The sequence below is a fragment of the Nicotiana sylvestris genome, chromosome 10 (assembly GCF_000393655.2).
Source record: "Nicotiana sylvestris chromosome 10, ASM39365v2, whole genome shotgun sequence".
Lineage (NCBI taxonomy): Eukaryota > Viridiplantae > Streptophyta > Magnoliopsida > Solanales > Solanaceae > Nicotiana > Nicotiana sylvestris.
In genome coordinates, this window is record NC_091066.1 from 106,253,463 (window position 1) to 106,274,244 (window position 20,782).

At 38.4% G+C, this 20,782-nt stretch overlaps 1 protein-coding gene across 9 annotated transcripts in view; it reads right to left on the reverse strand.

Moving 5' to 3' along the window:
* The window catches only part of LOC104248151 (uncharacterized), a 72,153-nt gene that overhangs the window by 42,881 nt on the left and 8,490 nt on the right, over positions 1–20,782 (reverse strand). For all 9 annotated transcript variants that reach the window (XR_011402764.1, XR_011402763.1, XR_011402762.1 and 6 more), the window contains 7 exons: positions 20,656–20,710; positions 20,525–20,581; positions 20,288–20,389; positions 9,306–9,386; positions 9,113–9,165; positions 3,682–3,751; positions 3–66 (listed from right to left, as the gene is read on the reverse strand). Coding sequence is in view for 3 of the 9 variants with exons in the window: in XM_070159964.1 (XP_070016065.1) it covers positions 3–66; positions 3,682–3,751; positions 9,113–9,165; positions 9,306–9,386; positions 20,288–20,389; positions 20,525–20,581; positions 20,656–20,710 (482 nt within the window). In the remaining 6 variants the exon portion in view is untranslated. The remainder of the gene's footprint in view (positions 1–2; positions 67–3,681; positions 3,752–9,112; positions 9,166–9,305; positions 9,387–20,287; positions 20,390–20,524; positions 20,582–20,655; positions 20,711–20,782) is intronic.

Here is a 20,782-nt window from a genome sequence, read left to right on the forward strand (position 1 = left end):
ACCTTTTGCTTTACTACTGAACATTCCAGCTACAGCCGCAAGACTCTCCTCACATGTGTCTTGAAACTGGATATAGAAGAGCAAAAGTTAATTTGACTTTCTCCACAAAGAAACCATAACAATATAAGATGAGACCAGAGATAAAGCAAAGTAAGGAGAAATGAAGCCAAATCAAACAATGTAACTGTTTAGCCTAGAATAAGATAACTTTCATCTTTAAATCGAAAAGGAAGTCACATACTCACACATTGATGTTGAGAAGGGTGAACCAGTTTCTTTTTTTTCCTACAACTAAAACAAATTTATTGAAAGGCACCAAATAGGGGTGCAATCTTACACAACAATTGTAATTAGAAATCCAATGTATGTCTACTCAAAACAGCAAGCGCTATTCAGTGTATTCACCAGCAGGTACTGGAGAAAAACTTTGACTTTGAGTACTCCTACATTTAACCAAATTTTCATGTGCTATCATATACTTGAAAAACTCAAACCCATTTAGCTTCAAAACCCCCAATAGGGTGGAAATAAATCTCCTACATATGGTGGGGAGATGCAATGGTCCTCAAATATACTGGATAACCACAATGGATAACTCCAGAACGCAACAGCGAATAAGAGTATACTTTTTCAGTTGCTGCACCTAACGCATTCATTAGGATTAAAGCCTTTCTCACCTTCTCCTGGAATTCTTAACTATAGGAGGTGATCATGGTTAGCCATCCCCAGAATGCAGTTCAAGTAACAGTTAACTTTTTTTTTTTAAATTATTAGCTCTAAAAAGAAATTATGGTGCCCTATAGCACTCAATGGTGTGGTATAGTGCTCAATGAAGTAGGAAAGTCCTTGCTCCCAGCAGAGACAAAAATAAAAGCTACTAGGTGATTTCGTCTACCTACCTAAGTCTTGGTAGGCAGAGTTACCCTGTACCCATGTTGATGGGAGATAATAGGCAAGCCAAGAAGCGTGCAAGATGGTCCGAACATTACGTTGACTCCAAAAAAAATTATGATGACCTAAATGTTTTTCTAAGGGGTAGGGCAAATTTGTATAGAAATAAATCCAATTTGTGCATAAGGAAATTCAAATGTTATGAAATGTCCATCTCCACAACTTTTTGGTTGTGTGAATACTTTTCATTTGGTACAAACATGAAGAGATCATCAGCTTCCTTGAAGGGTCTCTTTGTAGAGTAGAGTTTATCAGTATGGTCCTATTTCCCAAAGGAACTGTTCCTTACTGCACTATGCAATAAAGTCGCTTTTAGACAATGCACTTAGCAGGGTTATGTACACCCTAGTAACTCATCAAGTGAAAATTCTAACCTTTACTCATCCCAAAAAAATGAGTAAAGATTATATGATTTGGGCATGTGGAGAGGAGGAGCGTAGATACCCCACTAAGGAGATGCGAGAGGTTGACCTTGGTGGGTTTGAAGAGAAGTAGAGGTAGGCCAAACAAACATTGGGGAGAGGTGATTAGGCAGGATATGACGTTTCTTCAGCTTTCCGAGGACTGTGGAGGTCGAGAATTAAGGTAGAAGGCTAGTAGGTACTCGAGAGGGTTTCTTTCTCATACCGATAGTATTAGTGTTAGTCTGGTGTTCTATTATTGTTAGATTTCTATTACTATGTGTTGTTCCTTTCGCTTCATTTTCTTATTATATTGTTATTGTTAATACTTGTGCTACTACTTTCTTTTCATCTTTCATTAAACCGAGGGTCTATTGGAACCACCCTCTCTACCTTCAAGATAGGGATAAGGTTTGTATACACACTACGTTCCCCAAACCCCACTTTTGAGATTGTACTGGTTTGTTATTGTTGTACTTATCCCAAAAAGAAATAGGGATACGCCCAAATTGTAGAAATAAAAAAGTATGGAAGTACCTCTTTCCTGTCTTTTCGAAAAGACAAAAACTAATCCAAATTGTTAAAATGATGCTATAAGTTTGCAAACCATTGAGTTTTTCTTCTCTTAAATGCTTTATTTTGAACTCGTTCACAAGTTACAGATACGCCAACAATCTACCTTAAAATGTACAAAAGACCACACTACTAAATCCAAACTTCACTAGCTGTAAATTTTTACAAATAAAATCATTTTTCAAAAGGTAAATAATATATCCACAGGTGTAGAAAAAGGCACTGAACCAGTATACGACAAAAGCTTCACAAAGATTATACCTCTACAGATACTTATCCAATAACAAAAAAACCAAAAAACAAAAAGAAAAAAAGAATATTGGAAAAAAAATCAAACAAAAAGACTACCTCTAGAGATCTAAAAGAAGATAAGGATATAGGTCATACAGCTATATAGCTCATGTATATTGTCTTGATTTCGCAGCTATTTACACTCCCTAAAAGCATAACCTATTTCTTTTCTTTCGTGGCGACAGTAGCATGCATAGAGGAGTTGCAACCAAGATTTTTAAAACAAACATCTTATTGATGTTGTAAAATCTCTCACTAGAAAAGTTGTATTCAAGAAATAGAGAATATAACTACTTATCAAAAAAAAAAGTAGAGATTATACCTAATTGGCTAAGCTAATATGAACTGTGTGGCTGCAGCATCAAAATCTACTAAAAACAAAAGGTTATCTCTCAATTCTACAAGTTCATTGTCCATCCTTCAAAAGACTGCTATTCCTCTTTTCCCGTGTTAGATAGTTAATGTACTTTAAAATGTGTATAGTTACACTTATTATTTGTGTCCTGCATCCGAAAATATGAGAAACACGGAAGTGAGTTAATACTAAAAGGAACGTATCCTTTGGCCCAAAGTTCAAGACAATGAATTGTATATACTCTCACCTAGAATTCCCTCTGGAAACAGAAGAGAGGTAGTTAAAAAAAAAAAAGGAAGAGTAGAATTCAAATGTATGACTACTAACGGATTGGTGTTTGCCAGTTGTTGGTTGCCACAGGATCAGATGAAAGCCACAGTAGTGAGCAATATGGTTGAAGCTCCTGGGTGTACTGTTACAGCTGTGGTTAAAGCAACTTTTAAAGATCATAGAATTATTGTTGTGGCTATCAAACTTGATTAGGAGGTGAAGCAAAGAAATCATCCGCACTGGCAAAATTACTGATAGTAGAGTGAAACATATTTCCAGCATTCATATTAGTTTATAGAAAAGGGAAGATGGAGGTAGAGAATTCCAATCTAGGCAAAGACTACACTTTAGATCAATTTGCTGACCATCCGCAAGAAAAGTGGAAGGATCCGAAAAGTCATAAATAGAAAATGGCGAGAGTAAGAGGAATTAGAAATTCAAATAAGAAACGGGGTTAACATATCCAAGAATGTGAGAGATTGTCCTTACTTAAACCTAAAGTATAATTTGATATTTTTTCTAATACTTCCATAAAAGATACACATGTTATATTTGACATGGTTTGAGTGTATAGGGGAAGGCACCTTCTTGAAGCGACAATCAATAGAACTTGCATATTACTTAGAAAATTAAAATAAAATCTAGGCAGAGATTGCTCAACCTATTACAAAATCTAAGAGTAAGACATACAACAATAACAGACACAAATACTGTAAATTTGCACTAGCAGAGCCAAAGCATAACCTTTTTTTAAGGATAGTGGAAATAGCAAGATAAAACAGGTAAAATAAAAGATGGATTAGGTATAAAGTAAATAAGTGTAGAGCCCATATTGTGCACCTGGATACTAGAAACAACACGAGCAAGAGCCTTTACCATACCCTCAACCACATTTGTGTTTTTTGGATGCCTGCATACACCAAATACGTTCACATATGCATAAAAGGGGGGAAACGGAGAATAGGGGAACTCGATATTTTTTAGATAGGTAAAATCAATTGCATTTTACAGAGCTTGTACACAATCCAAACTATGCCTGCAATGGTATAAGAATTTTGATAAATTTCACTTCAGATATCGTAGAATTTAAGAAGAAAAGGCATCTTTCATATATGAGCATGTATTTACATCCAATGAGCAAGGCTACTTATTCGGGAGGTCCTATGACTAATTAATGAACGGAATCAGTTACAATCAATTACAAAATTAGAGCAAATCAATTAGAATAAGAAAACAAATCTCCTACAATCAAGCCTCCTACAATCAAGCTAGTCAACACTCCTCCTCAAGTTGGCGCAAAGATGTCACACATGCCCAACTTGTAGATCAAAGTATGAAAGGTTTGGTTGTTGAGGCCTTTTGTAAACACATCACTAGCTATTTCTCTGATGACACATGAAGCAAACTCAAGATACCACTTGTAATCTTTTCTTTGATAAAGTGTCGATCACTTGTGGGAATTACTGGGTTTGTTGTCGTTGTTGTTGAAGTGTATCAATTTCAACTTGTTTCGTTCGGTCATGTTGAACAGAGTTACGAGCTATACCAATTGCAACCTTTTCATCACAATACAAGAATGTTTTCTTTGACAATCTCAATTCCTCTAATAGCTTTTGTAGCCACAAAAGTTCACAGACATCCTGGGCCATAGCTCTATATTTTGCCTCTGCACATGATCTAGCAATCTTGCTTCTTAAAGTACCCAAGTTCCCTCCTACGTGTGTACAGTAACCATACGTAAATCTCTTGTCATCTAGAGATCCAACTCAATCTGCATCTGTAAAGGCTTCTATCTGGAGGTGACCATGTTTGGAGAAAAGCTGATCTTTTCCTAAAGCAAACTTCAGATACCGCAAAATGTGAATGTCCACTAGCATATGAGGATCTCAAGCTGGCTCACCAAGCTAACTGAATAGGCTATGTCTGTCTAATGTAAGAGATATAAATGAGTCTTTCTACTAACCTCTGATATCTCTCTTTGTCATCTGACTTTCCAACTCCTGTTTGTAACTTGCGATTGCTTTCAATGGGCGATTCTGATGGCCTGCGACCTCTCATACTAGTTTCGTTCAAGAGATCCAAAATATACTTCTGTGAAAAATAAAGATTTCTTTTTTTGATCTAGCAACAATCATAGTGCAGGTGCTCTTTATCAGAAGTGAATGTCCTTGGTTGCTCATGAGACATAGTTAACCAGGACTTCTAGGTTGGTGTTGAATAAAGCATGACCTGTTGTCGGCTCTTTTCCTGGTGAATATAAGAGTATGCATCCTCAAGAGAAGGAAAAGGAATTTTACCAAGAACTTGAACCCTGATCTAATTGTATACTCGGTCCAAATCGGCCAGAAAATCATATACCCTTTCATTTTCAACCGATTTTTGGAAGAGAACTACATCATCAGTACACTTTGCTTGGAAATCCTGATAGTAGTCAATCTCCTGCCATAACCCAGTTAACTCAGAATAGTAATCAGTGATAGCCAACTCACCTTGCTTAGTGGAATGAATCTTATTTCAAATTTCAAAGATCTAGGCATCATTTCCCTAGCGAGAGTAAGTGCGCTTAGTTGGTTTTCAAATCTTTTGAGTAGTATGAAGCAATAAATATTGTTTAGAAATTCGAGGTGCATAGTATTCTAAATTCATGTCATATGTAGGGAATTGTCAGAATCCTATTGACTATAGATGCCATCAGTCACAACAAGGTGCTTTCTTTTTTCCAGTAATATAACCCGATAACTTTCTAAACTTAATAAAAAGCAAATAAGATCTTGACCAACCAAGATACGTACAGCCCCATCCAATTTTATAGCACTTATTTGTGAAAGAGAAGTGTTGTCCCTTATAGAAGTGTTAACAAATTCCTTATTGTCCCCCATAGTTCAAATAGGACTCTAAATCGAAAAATATACTTTCCCGTATGTACCTTCTCTGAAAACCAGTCATACTTCACGGTCCATATGATCACTTAGATATTTCTAAACCAATTTCATATTTTGGAGATTCAGTCACTATCGCTCTCTCACCTTCCTCCACGCTACATCACTTGCCGCTCCGGTTTCATCACCTACAGTTTCAGCTATAGCTTTACCTCCACCTACAGCTCCACCACCTATCTTCTACAGCTCCCATACTTTTGACTTATCGTCGATGTCAGCTTCCAGCATCACGTCCAAATAATTCATGTCCTGTACCGGATCCTTCACATACTGCGAACTTGTCTCCTCCTAGTCCAGCAATCGCACTCCGAAAAGGTATTTGATACACTCTTAATCCTAATCCACATTATATTGGTTTGAATTATCATCGTTTATCATTAACTCGTTATGCCTTTGTGTCATTTTGTCCTGTATTTCTATCCTTAAGTCCATAAGTGAAGTGTATCTCATCTTGGAAGGCGACATGCTATGATAAACGAGATGTCTGCTTTACATGCTAGTGTTACTTGGGCGCTTGCTTCTCTACCTCCAAGTAAATCTACTACTGGTTGTCGATGGGTGTATGCAGTCAAAGTTAGTCCACATGGTCAAATTGATCGCCTTAAAGCACACCTCATTGGCAAAAAGGTTATACTCGAATATTTGGGCTTGATCACAGTGATACTTTCTCTCTCGTGGCCAAAATAGCATATATCCACCTTTTTCTATCCATGGCTTAGCAACCATTTGGTTTTTTGTTGCTTATGGGGAGTTTAATGGCGTTGTATGAGGGTTGTGCGGTCACTCTATGGTCTAAAACAGTCTCCTCGAGCCTGATTTGATTAGTTCAGCACAGTTATTCAGGAGTTTGGAATAACTTGTAGTGAAGTTGATCACTCCGTGTTTTACCCGCACTCTGCTCCAAATTTGTATATTTATTTGTGGGTTTATGTTGATGAAGGTGTTATTACCGACAACTTTCACGATGGCATCACTAGCTTTAGTATGCCATAGACATTTTTGAGGAGACATGAATGACGGGTTGTAGACCCATTGACACTCATATGGATCCAAATGTTAAACTTCTGTCAGGATAAGGGGAGCCTCTTGCAAGATATAGTGCGGCTAGTTGCTAAGTTGAATTACCTCACAATGACTAGACTTGGCATCTCCTTTCCTATGAGTGTTGCAAGTCAGTTTATGGACTCTCCCTATGATAGTCATTGGGATACAGCTGTCTAGATTCTTCGGTATAAAAAATCAGCCCCAGGCATAGAACTGTTGTTCGAGGATCGTGGCCATGAACATAAAGTTGGATACAGAGATGCTGATTGAGCAGGATTACCTTCTGATAGACATCCTACATCTGGATATTATGTTTTAGTATGAGGTAATTTGGTATATTAGAAGAGAAAGAAACAGAATATGGCTGCTTGGTCTAGTACAAAAGCTTAATATCGAGCAATGACTACGGCAAATAGTGAGCTAGTTTGGATCCAACAGTTGCTCAAAGATGTGAAATTTGGTGAAATCAATCAGATGCTAATTGTGTGTGATAATCAAGATACCCTTCATGTTGTGTCAATTTCGGTGTTCCACGAAAACTAAACATTGAGATTGACTGTTACTTCGTCGGATAAAAGATACTCTCAAGAGATATTGCTACAAAGTTTATGAAGTCTAATGATCAGCTTGTAGATATTTTCACCGAGTCCCTCACTGGTCCTCGTATTAGTTACATTTGTAACAAGCTCAGTACACATGATTTATACGCAGCGGCTTAAGGGGGAGAATTAGATAGTTTATGTATACACTGGAATATGTGTAGTATAGATATAAATTCCTTGTATTATAGTTAAGTAACGCATATTAATGATATTTTTTCCTGCGCCTTTACTTCTAACATATTTAATTGTGTTTCTTTGCTTTCTTTTTGGAGCAACATGCAAATGTGAGACTCACCGTGCAGAGGCCATGATTGACTTTATTATCTCTACACAACCTATGAGGACCACTTTTGGTGTACCCTGGCGTTTATACTAGCATACACTTGACTGATAAATATATAAGACTTTATTTTATTCAACAACAACGACCCAGTGAAATCCCACTAGTGGGGTCTGCGGAGGGTAGTGTGTATGCACTCCTTACCCCTACCCCGAAGGGATAGACAGGCTGTTTTCGAAAGACTCTCGGCTCAAGAGGACAAAAAGACAAAAGGAGACAATATCAATATCACCACAGAAATCATAGGAAAATAGGAACAGCATGAAATCGAGAAGAAAGATGCAAAGCAAAAGCGATAGCTAGTAAATAGGTTCGGCACTAAAAAGCGAAATAGTAAGATACGACATTGCCACTAGCTATCTTAGACAAAAACCCTAACAGACTAGTCTCACAACAGTACGAAGTAAGGCAAAACTCAACTACCTCCTAACCTACAACCCTAATACTCGACCTCCACATCTTTACCTTATTCAAAAAAAAAAGTGCGACAATTGACGAGAGATTTGCCATTCATATTCATGATGGAACGAGAGAGAGGAAGTGGTATAACGTTCAACCTTCTCTCGAGAGGAACTTTGTTAGTGGAAAGGAGTGCAAGTTACTTTTGCTACTACAAACACTACTAAATTTAGCTTTTAATCAATTTCAAGCCCAATATTTCCTAGAATACTAATCCCTTTGATTCAATTTGTTTCGCATAGCTTGACTCAACACGAAGGTTTGAGGTAAATGATGATTTTTAAACTTGTTTTCTTAAATTTGCTATAACATGTGTGTTGCTACAAGACAAACATGAGGTCTTAAACATGACATAACATTTGTTTTTTTAATAAGAAAACATGACATAATATTTGTATACTTATAAAAGCTCTCATAAAGAAAATATAGAAATGTGTCATTTTTTTACAGACTAATAAGGAAATGTGCCAAACAAAATGGGATGGAGGGAGTAAAAGGAAAAGCAAACCAAAAATAAATAAATGAAAAGGATAAATAAGTCTTTAGAAAGTATGATTTAGTTTTTTGGTTTTATTTTCACTGGAAGATAATATAAAGGGTATTCCGTTTTGCATATTATTTTCTTTTCATTTTTTCTTTTTCCTTTCGGTATAACTTTAGTTTTCCCTTCATATGGTCAAGAGAATATGAACACAGATGCAAAACCTGCATACTTTACTGTACGAAAAAAACACAAGAGGTAGTTCACATAATTTCACAATCTAGGAGGTGAAATTATTTACAAAAAGCAACATTTTAACTGATTATAATTAACTGCAAAAAATATGTTTCATCCAAACAATTATCTGCAAAGAAAATTCCAAGAATCAAAAGGTGAGCAACCTTACATGTCAAAATTAAGGAAAAGAACTTGCATTGTGCGTGCTTCCACACAGAAGCCCTGCCAAATAGGCGAAGTTACAAAAATTAGATTAGATAGAAGTTAGTATTCACTTGACTATTTCACAGATTCAGTGTAATGGTTGGCAGCAATAACTACAGGAGAATTATCTTAAGAGAAAAAGAAGATTTTTGACTTACCCTTAAGATTTCAAGAACAAGAATGCGATGCCACAACGGTAAGTCTAGAGATATAACCCTCACCAACATGCTGAGAAATACCTATCCGAAAGAGGATTGACTAGTTTAGCAGTGAAAAATACTCATAGATAGGAAATAAAGTTGTCGATCAAAACCATAACAAATAAATAGGAAAATAGCTTAAATTCAGCAAGACTAAGAAGATCAGAACTGACATCAAAAAGTAAGCATGCTCTACAAAACTACAGAAAGAGATAAAGTGTGTAGTAGCGTAGAGTAAAACACTAAGAAAGAAATACAAGCAGTGGTAATTTTTGTACCAACACGTCACAAATCTTTTAATGAATATACTTCATCAGAAAGGATTTAACGAGATTTAGGTTAGGGTTCTGAGTTTTCTTTTTTGTTTCCCAAAAGGGGTTTTAAGGTTAATTGTATTTATTTTCATCTTTCCTCTCCTATCTTAACATTATGCATCGCAATAAGAATATAATATTCAGAAGTACATCGTCTATAAGAGAGTGATCTTGCCCAATCTGCTTCTATCTATGCAACAATCCGCTCATGGCCTCGATCTTCAAAGCAGCTAGGGCAGAATTTATATATTGAAGAACACAAACAATTTATTCCAATGATTGTCATACGGAGTCCATAAACTAACTTACAACACTCATCGAAAGGTCATATTGAGATAATTCAACTTACAACCAACAGCCTATTACTTCCAAGATCACTCAGGGTTACCCCCTAACCTAGTAAAAGCTTAGCATTGGAATCCATTTGGGGTATCAATGGGTCTACAACTTGTTATTCATATCTCCTCAAGAATGTCCGGCAAATACTTACATTGTGAGAAGACAAATCCTAATTTGGGCTAAGCGACATCAATGCTTAGGAAACATTTCAATATCCCAAGATCCTTAGTCTAGAAGTGTCGAACGAGATGCTCCTTTTCAATCCAGTAATACCTTCTTGAGCATTGCACAACAACATACCCGGTTTATTGCCACAAGTAGGGTCTGGGGAAGGTAGTACGTACGCAGACCTTATCTCTACCTTGTGAAGATAGAGAGATTGTTTCTGGTAGACCCTCCACGAGCATTGCCCGTGAAGATTATATCATCAAAATAAACTACCAAATAACTGCACAGATTTGGAGCAGCATATCGATAGAATATAGAATGATCAGTGAGACTACGAACATTGCCAAGCTCCTGAATAACCATGTTAATCTTAACCAACCATGCTTGAGGCTATTTCTGACCATATACAAACCGATGCAACCTGCATATAAGACCACTAGACTCAACCAGGTGGTTGCTCTATGTATATTTCATCCTCAAGATTGTTGTTGAGAAAAGCATTCTTGATATCTAACTGATAAAAGGGCATTGGCAAACAGTAGCTAAGGATAGAAAAAGACGATTTAAAGTATCTTAGCCACAGGGGAAATGTATCTTCACGACAACTCCAATCCGTGTATAACCTTAGTAACATGATGTGCCTTTAGCTGATTAATCTATCTATCAAGGCCAACGTACGCGCACCGCCAATCAACAATAGATTTGCTTTCTAGTACCACTTGATTGTAAAACAAACATCTCATCAATCGTAGTATGCCGCCAGCCTGGATGAGAAAGATCCACATATACTCGTAGGAATAAGCAGATGAAAATGATGATACAAAGGCATAATGAGGTGACAACAAACGATGATAACTCCGATAGGTAAACTTCGAATTAGGATTAGGGTTACAACTTGGATGAATATCTTTTTGAGTGGCAATAAGATGATTTTGTGAGGGAGACTAGTCCATAGCAGGCAAACATTCTGATTTTGGGTGTGAGTTATCTGGAACGAATGAAAAATGCAGACGATAATGATAAATCAAGAATGGTGGGGCTATAGAAGGTGCAGCTATAGAAGGTCGAACTGTACATGGTGAAACAAAAGCTAGTAGAGTTGTAGATCTTGGAGCTATGGAAGAAAACAAAGAGATAAAGGTAGAATCCCCAAAATATGAAACTAGTAATACTTTAGAAACATCAAGGTGGTCAAAAGAGAAGGCTGTGAAGTATGGTTGAGTTTCAAATGAGGTACCATCAATGAACATAAGATATTGTTGGAGGTCGTTGAGTAGCTCTGAGATCCGTTTTGCACCCACTAACTTAGAACTACACAGTTAAGAGCACCAGGAGCTAACTTGTCTTTTCCAAAGTAAAATTATGGACAAATCATGTGCTCTCAAAGCATGAGGAATAAAAGAGAACAAAGACGAGTTAGGAACAAAACAGAGTGTTGGACTTCATTTTGGATAGCAGAGGAAGACATGCGATTAATAAAATAACATTACGTAATAACTGCATCCCAGAAAATACAACAGAACATGAGATTATAAATAGGGTGCGAGTAGTCTCAACGGGATGCATGTTTTCACTCTCAACTATCTAATTTTGTTGAGATGTGAAAGCAGATGACCTATGATGAAACTTTCCATAAAAGTTCATAAGCTACAAAATGGAGAATATAAATATTTTGGCACGCTATCACAATGCGAAGTGCAAATAGAAGCCCAAATTAATTTTCAATTTCAGCATGGAACTTTAGAAAATGGAAAACAATGATCGATTTCCATCAAGAATATCCAACTACACCTAAAATAATCATAACGAAATCGACAAAGTAGCAGAATCCCAGAGTGGAACTGCCCTAACTTGGACAACAAACATCTAAATGAACTGAAGTAAATTGAGGAAAAGGAACGAGTATGCTTACCAAGTTAACATGACTCACATTTAAAGTAGACAATGTAGTCTAGGTTGTCTGAATAGGTGAATCAATAACATGACAAGTTTTGGGAGGAGGACAACAACAACATACCCAGCATAATCCCACAAGTGGGGTCCGGGAAGGGTAAAGTGTACGTAGTCCTTACCCCTATCTTTAAGAAGGCAGAGAGGTTGTTTCCGGTAGACCCTCGGCTCGGGAAAGATAAATGGAAGGGGCAATAACAAGCCAACCAAATCTAACAACCTAAGCTAAAATACAAAACTAACACTAACGAATGCAAACAGAAAACCGAAACAAAGGCAATAACAAATAATAACAAAAGTCCAGAGATACGAAAATACACAAAGGACACTAAGGCCTCATTTGATTTTTAAAGATTAAGACATCTGAATCTGAATGCACATCTTAATGTTAAGATATCTATTAAGATCTGAATACTAAATAATTAAGATTGTTTGATTTTTAACATCTGAATGTATAAAATTTACGTTTATTTGAAAATTAATAAACATAAAATTCAAATAAAATACTAATTAATCTAATATTCCATCACTAAAATATATATCTTTTTAAAATATGATAGTTGTTGGTGGTGATGGTTAACGGTAGTGTTTGTGAATGCCGACTAAAAGCGGTGGTTGGTGGTAGATTTGGTTGATGGTGGTAGTTTAGGGTAGTAGCTAGTGGTGATTGGTAGTGGTAGCTATTATGATTGAGGATGGTGGTGGTGGGTGGTGATAGTTAATAATGGCGGGTGGTGGTGGTAGTAGTTGTGATTGAGGAAGATGATGGTGCGTGGTGGTAGTTTATAATGATGGGCAGTGCCAACTTCATGGAACTCATCTTTGCTTGTTCTTCCTCCTTGGATCGTTAAAGAATCATGTTGCTCTGATACCAATTGTTAGCGGAAACGTAAAAGAAAGAACACAAGATTTAACGTGGTTCGGATCAAAATAATCCTACGTCCACCAGAGAACAGTTGCCTTTTTAATATTAACAAAGGAAGGGGAGAGTTCCCAATTACACTTAAGAGAATTTCTCTCTTAACTCTCTACTCACTACAATGTGTTGTATTATTTTTGGGATGGTTTCTACAAATGAAGGAGTGCATCTATTTATAGAGGTAAAGACCTCCTCTTGATGTCATTGGTGACATCAAACTACCTCCTCTTGATGTCATGGGTGACATCAAAGGAGGAAGCTTCCTCCTAGCATCCACACCAACTCTTTCCACCAACTCTTCCAATTGGCATGTCATTGTTGACTAAACATAAACCAACACCTTCAATCTCCACCTTGGTTTGCGTTTCGAGCGTGCGTGTGAACAACTCTGGCCAAAACTTCTAAGCTTACTGGGCAACCCCGTTGTAAGAAACAAGAAGAATCAAACCATTGTTGAACATACCACCTCCACCTAACAACTGTTCTCTTCGGAGTTGCATCAGTTGATGCACACCCCCGCCAAGTCCTTGCAGTGTGCAAACTTAGCGAGTGGGACTATCTTGGTCAACATATCTGCAGCATTATCGTCTGTGATAACCTTCACGACCTTGATAGTTCCCTCTTCAACAACATCTCGAATAAAATGAAATCTGACATCAATGTGTTTAGTGCGCTCATGAAATCTCTGATTTTTCATTAGATGAATAGCACTCTGACTATCACATCTAAGAGTTGATTCCAGCTGAACCAAACTCAATTCCGCTACTAAACCTTTCAACCAGATAGCTTCCTTCACCGCCTCCGCTTGCTGCCATGTATTCTGCTTCTGTCGTAGACAAAGCGGCAATCGACTGCAGAGTCGACTTCCAACTAACGGCACTGCCAACGAGGGTAAAGATGTATCCAGTTGTGGACCTTTTTCTGTCAAGATCTCCTGCATAGTCAGAATCTACATAACCGAGAATTGAAATACCTCCACCACTTTTTCGAAAGGTCAGACCAACACCAGAAGCTCCTTTGAGATATCTCAATATCCACTTGACAGCTTCCCAATGCCTCTTTCCTGGGCTGGACATGTATCTACTTACCACACTTACAGATTGAGCAATATCTGGACGTGTGCATACCATAGCATACATAATGCTACCAACTGCACTGGCATAAGGAATCTTTGACATATGCTCCACCTCATCCTCGGACTGAGGCATTTGTAACTCTGAAAGTTTAAAATGAGGAGCTAATGGTGTACTTACAGGCTTGCACGTATGCATATTGAATCTCTTGAGAACCCTTTCAATATACCTCTTCTGAGAAAGATGTACAACACCGTCTTCTCTTGAAATCTCCATACCAAGGATTTTCTTTGCAGCTCATAAATCCTTCATGTCAAATTCCTTACTCAACAGTTTCTTCAAAGCATTTATCTCTGTAATGTTGTTAGCAGCAATAAGCATATCATCAACATACAACCGTAAATAAATCATTGAGTTACCAGACATCTTCTTGTGATACACACAGCTATCAAATGCACTCCTTGAGAATTCATGTGTAGTCATGAATGCATCAAACCTCTTGTACCACTGTCTAGGGGATTGCTTCAAACCATACAAAGACTTCTTTAGTTGGCATACGTGATCTTCTTTTCCCTCAGCTAGGAAACCTTCAGGCTGATCCATATAGATTGTCTCTTCTAGATCACCGTGTAAGAAAGCAGTTTTGACATCAAGCTGTTGAAGCTCCAAGTCAAATTGGGCAACCAATGCTAGTAGCACGCGAATTGAGCTATGCTTCACGACTGGAGAGAAAATCTCATTGTAGTCAATTCCCTCCTTCTGACTGAATCCTTTTGCAACCAATCTCGCCTTGAACCTAGCATCTTCCACTTCAGGAATTCCCTCTTTCTTTCGGTAGACCCACTTGCATCCAACTGTCCTCTTCCCCTTTTGTCTTTTCACTAAGACCCATGTCTGATTCTTGTGAAGAGACTCCATCTCTTCAGTCATGGCTAACCGCCATTGTACAGCATCCTTGCAAGAAGTTGCTTCAATATACGAGGAGGGCTCCAGATCCTTAATCTCTTCTTGTGCAGCTACGAACGCATATGCAATCAAGTTTGCTTGATCTATAAGGCGTTCCGGTTCTCGTGTTTGCCTCTTCTCCCTCCCCTTTGCAATTGTGTATGGTTCATTGACAGCAAGTTCTTCAAGGTCTACATCTTCTGACTCATCTTTAACCTGAGTCTCTTGATCCTTTTCCTTGGCAAGCTCCACCGGAAGCTCCACCTGCTCGTCGTTCTTGTTTCCTGAAAACTCCACGGAAACTTTACGGGGATCAAGTATAGAGGATTCATCAAAGGTGACATCTCTACTAACTATAAATTTGAGTAAAGACAAACACCAAAGTTTGTACCCTTTTACTCCATCCACATACCCTACGAATATGGCCTTCTTAGCCCTTGGTTCAAGCTTTCCTTCATTAACGTGATAATAAGCTGGACACCCAAATACTCGTAAGTATGAATAGTTAGAGGGTTCACCTGACCATACCTCATTCGGAGTCTTAAAGTCAATTGCCGATGCTGGAGATCGATTGACAATATGAGCAGCAGTGTGAACTGCTTCAGCCCAAAATACTTTGGACATTTTGGCTTGTAGGAGCATACAACGAGCCTTTTCAAGAAGAGTTCTGTTCATTCTCTCGGCAACTCCATTCTGCTGTGGGGTATGCCTGACAGTCCTATGTCTTGAGATCCCATGAACCTTGCAGAATTCATTAAACTCTTCATTGCAAAACTCCAAGCCATTGTCTGTGCGAAGATACTTGATTTTCCGCTCCATTTGATTTTCAACCAAAATCTTCCACTCTTTAAATGCTTCAAAAGCATCACTTTTTGCCTTCAAAAAATGCACCCAAACCTTTCGTGAGAAATCATCAATAAAAGTGAGAAGATACCTCTTTTTGCCCTTCGATGGAAGTTTAGAGGGACCCCATAAATCTGAATGGATGTAGTCTAGCACTCCTCTTGTCTTGTGTTTGCCAGTGCTGAAGCTGACCTTCTTTTGCTTCCCTAGAACGCAGTGCTCACAGAAGTCAAGTGTGCTGATCTTCTCACCTTCCAAAAGGTTACGATTGCTCAACATCTCCAGTCCACGTGCGCTCATATGACCCAGTCTCATGTGCCATAGTCTTGCCTTGTCATCATTAGATAACTGCACTGTAGATGCATTTGCAGAGCCAACAATGGTGCTTCCGGCCAATGTGTAAAGGCCGTTCTCCAGCTTGCCTTTCAGCATGACTAAAGAACCTTTAGTCACCTTTATATTTCCTGCTTCGCTCATGTACCTGTAGCCTTGTTCATCCAGAGTACTCAGGGAGATCAAATTCTTCTTCAGATCAGGAACATGATGGACTTGTGTAATAGTCCTCACGACTCCATCATGGCAGCGAACCCGAACTGAGCCAATGCCAACTATTGCACAAGTTGCATTATTACCCATTACTACGGTTCCTCCACTTTTCTCATAGCTGCTAAACCAGTCTTTTCGGAACGTCATATGCAGAGTGCAAGTAGAGTCTAACACCCATTTATTTCCATAACTACTATTATTATTACACGATGTTGTTAGTACATAATCATTATCAAAATCATGTACTTGTTCAACTGTGGATGCACTCGCCTTTTCCTTGGACTTTGACATTGGGCAGTCTCGTTCAAAGTGCCCCTTCTTGCCACAACCCCAACACTATGTATTCTTCTTGTTCACACGAGACTTTGATCTGTGCTTTGATTTGCTCTTTCCCTGTTGGCTAGTCCAGCCTCTCACAAAGAGCCCACTTGCTTGGTCATCTCTATCTCCTTCAATGTGCCTCCGCACATCACTAGAGTTAAGTGTCTGCCGCACTTGCTCAAGCTTGATAGGCTCCTTGCTATACATCATTGAATTCTCAATATCACGATATCATGAAGTCAATGAAAATAGCAAAGCACGTGCAAGCGTCTCCTCCTCCTTTTTAATTCCTGCAATCTGTAAGTCCATGACAAGTTTATTGAACGCATCTAAATGATCTTGTAACGAAGTACCTGACCCCATCTTAAATGTGTGAAGACGCCGTTGTAACAACATCCTTGTTGTCACTGATCGGTCTTGGTATAGCCCTTCTAGCTTTTCCCATAACTGTTTGGCCGTCTCTTCGGTACCCGTACTCACTTCACAAAGCACGTTAGGTGCAAGGGATAGTTGGATTGCACTCAATGCATCCCCTTCAATCTTCTCCTTGTCGGGAGTTGATATATCCTTAGGATACTTTCCGTCAATAGCATGGATTGAACCTTCCCTCCGCAGTAACGCCATCATCTGGATCTTCCAGATATTGAAGTTGTTGCGTCCACTGAATCTATCAATTTCAAACTTCATGGAACTCATCTTTGCTTGTTCTTCCTCCTTGGATCGTTAAAGAATCTTGTTGCTCTGATACCAATTGTTAGCGGAAACGTAAAAGAAAGAACACAAGATTTAACGTGGTTCGGATCAAAATAATCCTACGTCCACCAGAGAACAGTTGCCTTTTTAATATTAACAAAGGAAGGGGAGAGTTCCCAATTACACTTAAGAGAATTTCTCTCTTAACTCTCTACTCACTACAATGTGTTGTATTATTTTTGGGATGGTTTCTACAAATGAAGGAGTGCATCTATTTATAGAGGTAAAGACCTCCTCTTGATGCCATTCGTGACATCAAACTACCTCCTCTTGATGTCATGGGTGACATCAAAGGAGGAAGCTTCCTCCTAGCATCCACACCAACTCTTCCAATTGGCATGTCATTGTTGACTAAACATAAACCAACACCTTCAATGGTGATGGGAGTGGTGGGGATGGTGGGTGATGGTAGTCGACAATGGTGGCGGCTATGATGGTGGTGGTGGTTGAGTATGGTGGTGGTGGGTGGCATGGTGGTAGTTGATAATGGTAGGCGGTGGCGGCAGTTAATGAATATCGATGATAGTATCTTAATGAAATTAAGTCTCTGTTATAGATCTTAATGATACAGACTCATTAAGTGGTTGTGAAGTAAAAAAACAAACAAACTTAATGATTAAGATCTGAATAATTAAGATTCAAATTTTAAAAACAAACGCAGTTAATGTCTGAGATTTGAATGATTAAGATTCAAACCTCCATTAAGTGCAAACAAATAAGGCCTAAGTGATGTATCAAAGCTACTGCTACAAACATGGACAATGCTTGACTACCTAACCCTTTATCTTTATTCTCAACCTCCACACCTTCCTATCCATGGTCATGTCCTTAGTAAGGTGGAGCAACGCCATATCTCGCCTAATCACCTCTCTCCAATACTTCTTCGACCTACCTCTACCTCTCCGTTGGCCCTCCAATGCCAGCCTCTCACTCCTCCTCACCGGTGCATTTGTGTCTCACCTCTTCACATGGCTGAACCATCTAAGTGTCGCCTCCCGCATCTTGTCCTCCATTGGAGTCACGCCCACCTTGTATCTCGTCTCGAATTTTTCCGTCTGTCATAGTCAAAGTGCCCAAAATTATTTGACCAGATCCGGTATGGATACCATACCCACACCCATACTAGGGTCATGTCGACACGGGTGCGGCACCTAAACTGCCGTGTCAGAGCAACTTAGATTTCGGTTTTTGATTTTTAAAAATGTTCTACCATTAGCATACCAAATTATTTCTGTATGATTCGGTATATTTAAGTTCAATTTCGGCTAAGGTCATAAAGTTCGTGTGTTTTCACGTCCGGTACCAATAATTTGTCACGTACTGAATTCCTCTATGACAACAAAGTTGTTGAAGAAAGCCATTGAGCAATTAAATGTTTGATTAAAATGACTAATTGATATAAGATTAAACTGACAACTAAGAATACAAAGAACAGAATTTAAAGTTAGGAAAGGAAGTGCGCTAACTTGACCTGTTCCAGTTTACATGGTCTAAGATCCATTGGCCGGTGTGAATATTGGAAGACATTGAAAATAAAAAGTAGTAGAGGAAAGGGATTTATTACCACAAATGTGATTAGAGGCCCCTGAAATAATGGCCCAAGGACTGAAGTAGGATATTTGGAATAACAAGCTACGCTATTACCTGTCTGAACAGTAGAGGTTATCTCAGAAGATGTTTGTTTAAGTATTTTGTGTCGAAGGAACTCAATATACACATGTAAAGAAACTATTCGACCATTCTGAATTCTTGAATCTCATTTTCATGTAACCAAACCGCTCAACTCCCTCTCACATTTATTGTTTAATTTAATCAAGTTAATAAATAATAGGCAAACAGAACGGTAAGCAGGCTGATCACAAAAATTTACTCAAATAGGCTGCCGGAACATTCTGCTCGTCGGAAAATGTCGCGTAATATTTGGAAAATCAGGTAGAGCCTAAATGATGCTAAAAGGATGATGGAAAGGTAAGAGTTCCAGAGTCCAAGTTGACTTGACTGATGCTAAAAAGATGGTGGAAAGATGACTAGACAGTGAAGAACTGACCGGTAACCAGAAAGTCTCGTCGAAAAAGCTGAATGACTATCACAAACTAAGGTCCAGCAATCGGAATGCAGCGGGAACTATGGGTAGATTTGAAATGAAGAGGCAAGCCCAATCAAAAGAATTTTGCCAGAATGTCGCCAGAGGACTGCACACGCGCGGTGCGTGCAGAGATCTCGCCAGAATTTCCTGAGCTTAGATCAGTGCATGGAGGCGCATGAGGGTCCTATATGAATGGGCTTTCTGGGGTGTGGTCGCCTAAACTTCCAAACCTAGTGTTGGTGTTGGTTGATGCCCAACACTCATGGAATTTGACAATCAATTGCTCAGCCGCCAAAAAAATGCACAGCGGCAAAGTTTTCTTCCTGGACATCATCGGTAAATGTGCAGCAATTAAATCCTCATACAAGCTCCGACATCAATGAGAAATAAAAAACACAGGAAAGAATATTGAGAGAAAACTTAACTTGATATTTCCTCAAGCTACCGGATCTAAATAGTGAATGTACAAGTTATACTATAGGAAAAAATATTCTGACTATCTAATTTCATGAAACAATCAATCTAATTAACTCTTGACTAATTCTAGTTGAACATCATATCATTTACAATACTCTTAACGTAAGGCAATCAGTCTGTCAACATAGATGGAATTTCTTCTCGGAAAGAATCCATAATGACCACCAAAAGGAACAGCAAATGTCATAAAATGGTTAAATATTTACCTCAGATTCAGTGATAAGTGAAGAACTGTATAGCCTGATTATGTTGGCTACTGAACGCAACACCAGACGCCGAAAATAAGGTTCTCCGGATTCTCCTTCAGGCTGCTCAGAGGATAATGTATAAGATACAAAAGAAATTAAGAGAACCAGATTCTTGCGATGACAGCAGTTTAAAGTTTATGCTTAAGCCTTAAATCTGTTTCACTGACACTAAATTTCGGATGGAAGAACTATCACCTCAGTATCAGTACGAAGTGATGTCATTAGCAGTGAGCATATCTGGCGACGAAGAACCTGCTATTTAGAAGCTAACGATTAGAGAATGGGCATAATCAATTCAGATAGAAGTAAAGACGATATCTCTATACCTCTTCATAAGGAACCAACGCTCTGAACACCACCACATAATTGGACAAAATAAACCTGAAAAACAATGAAGCAACATGAGAAGTAAAATCAAATCATGAAACATATTAAATAAATTAGTCAACAGCT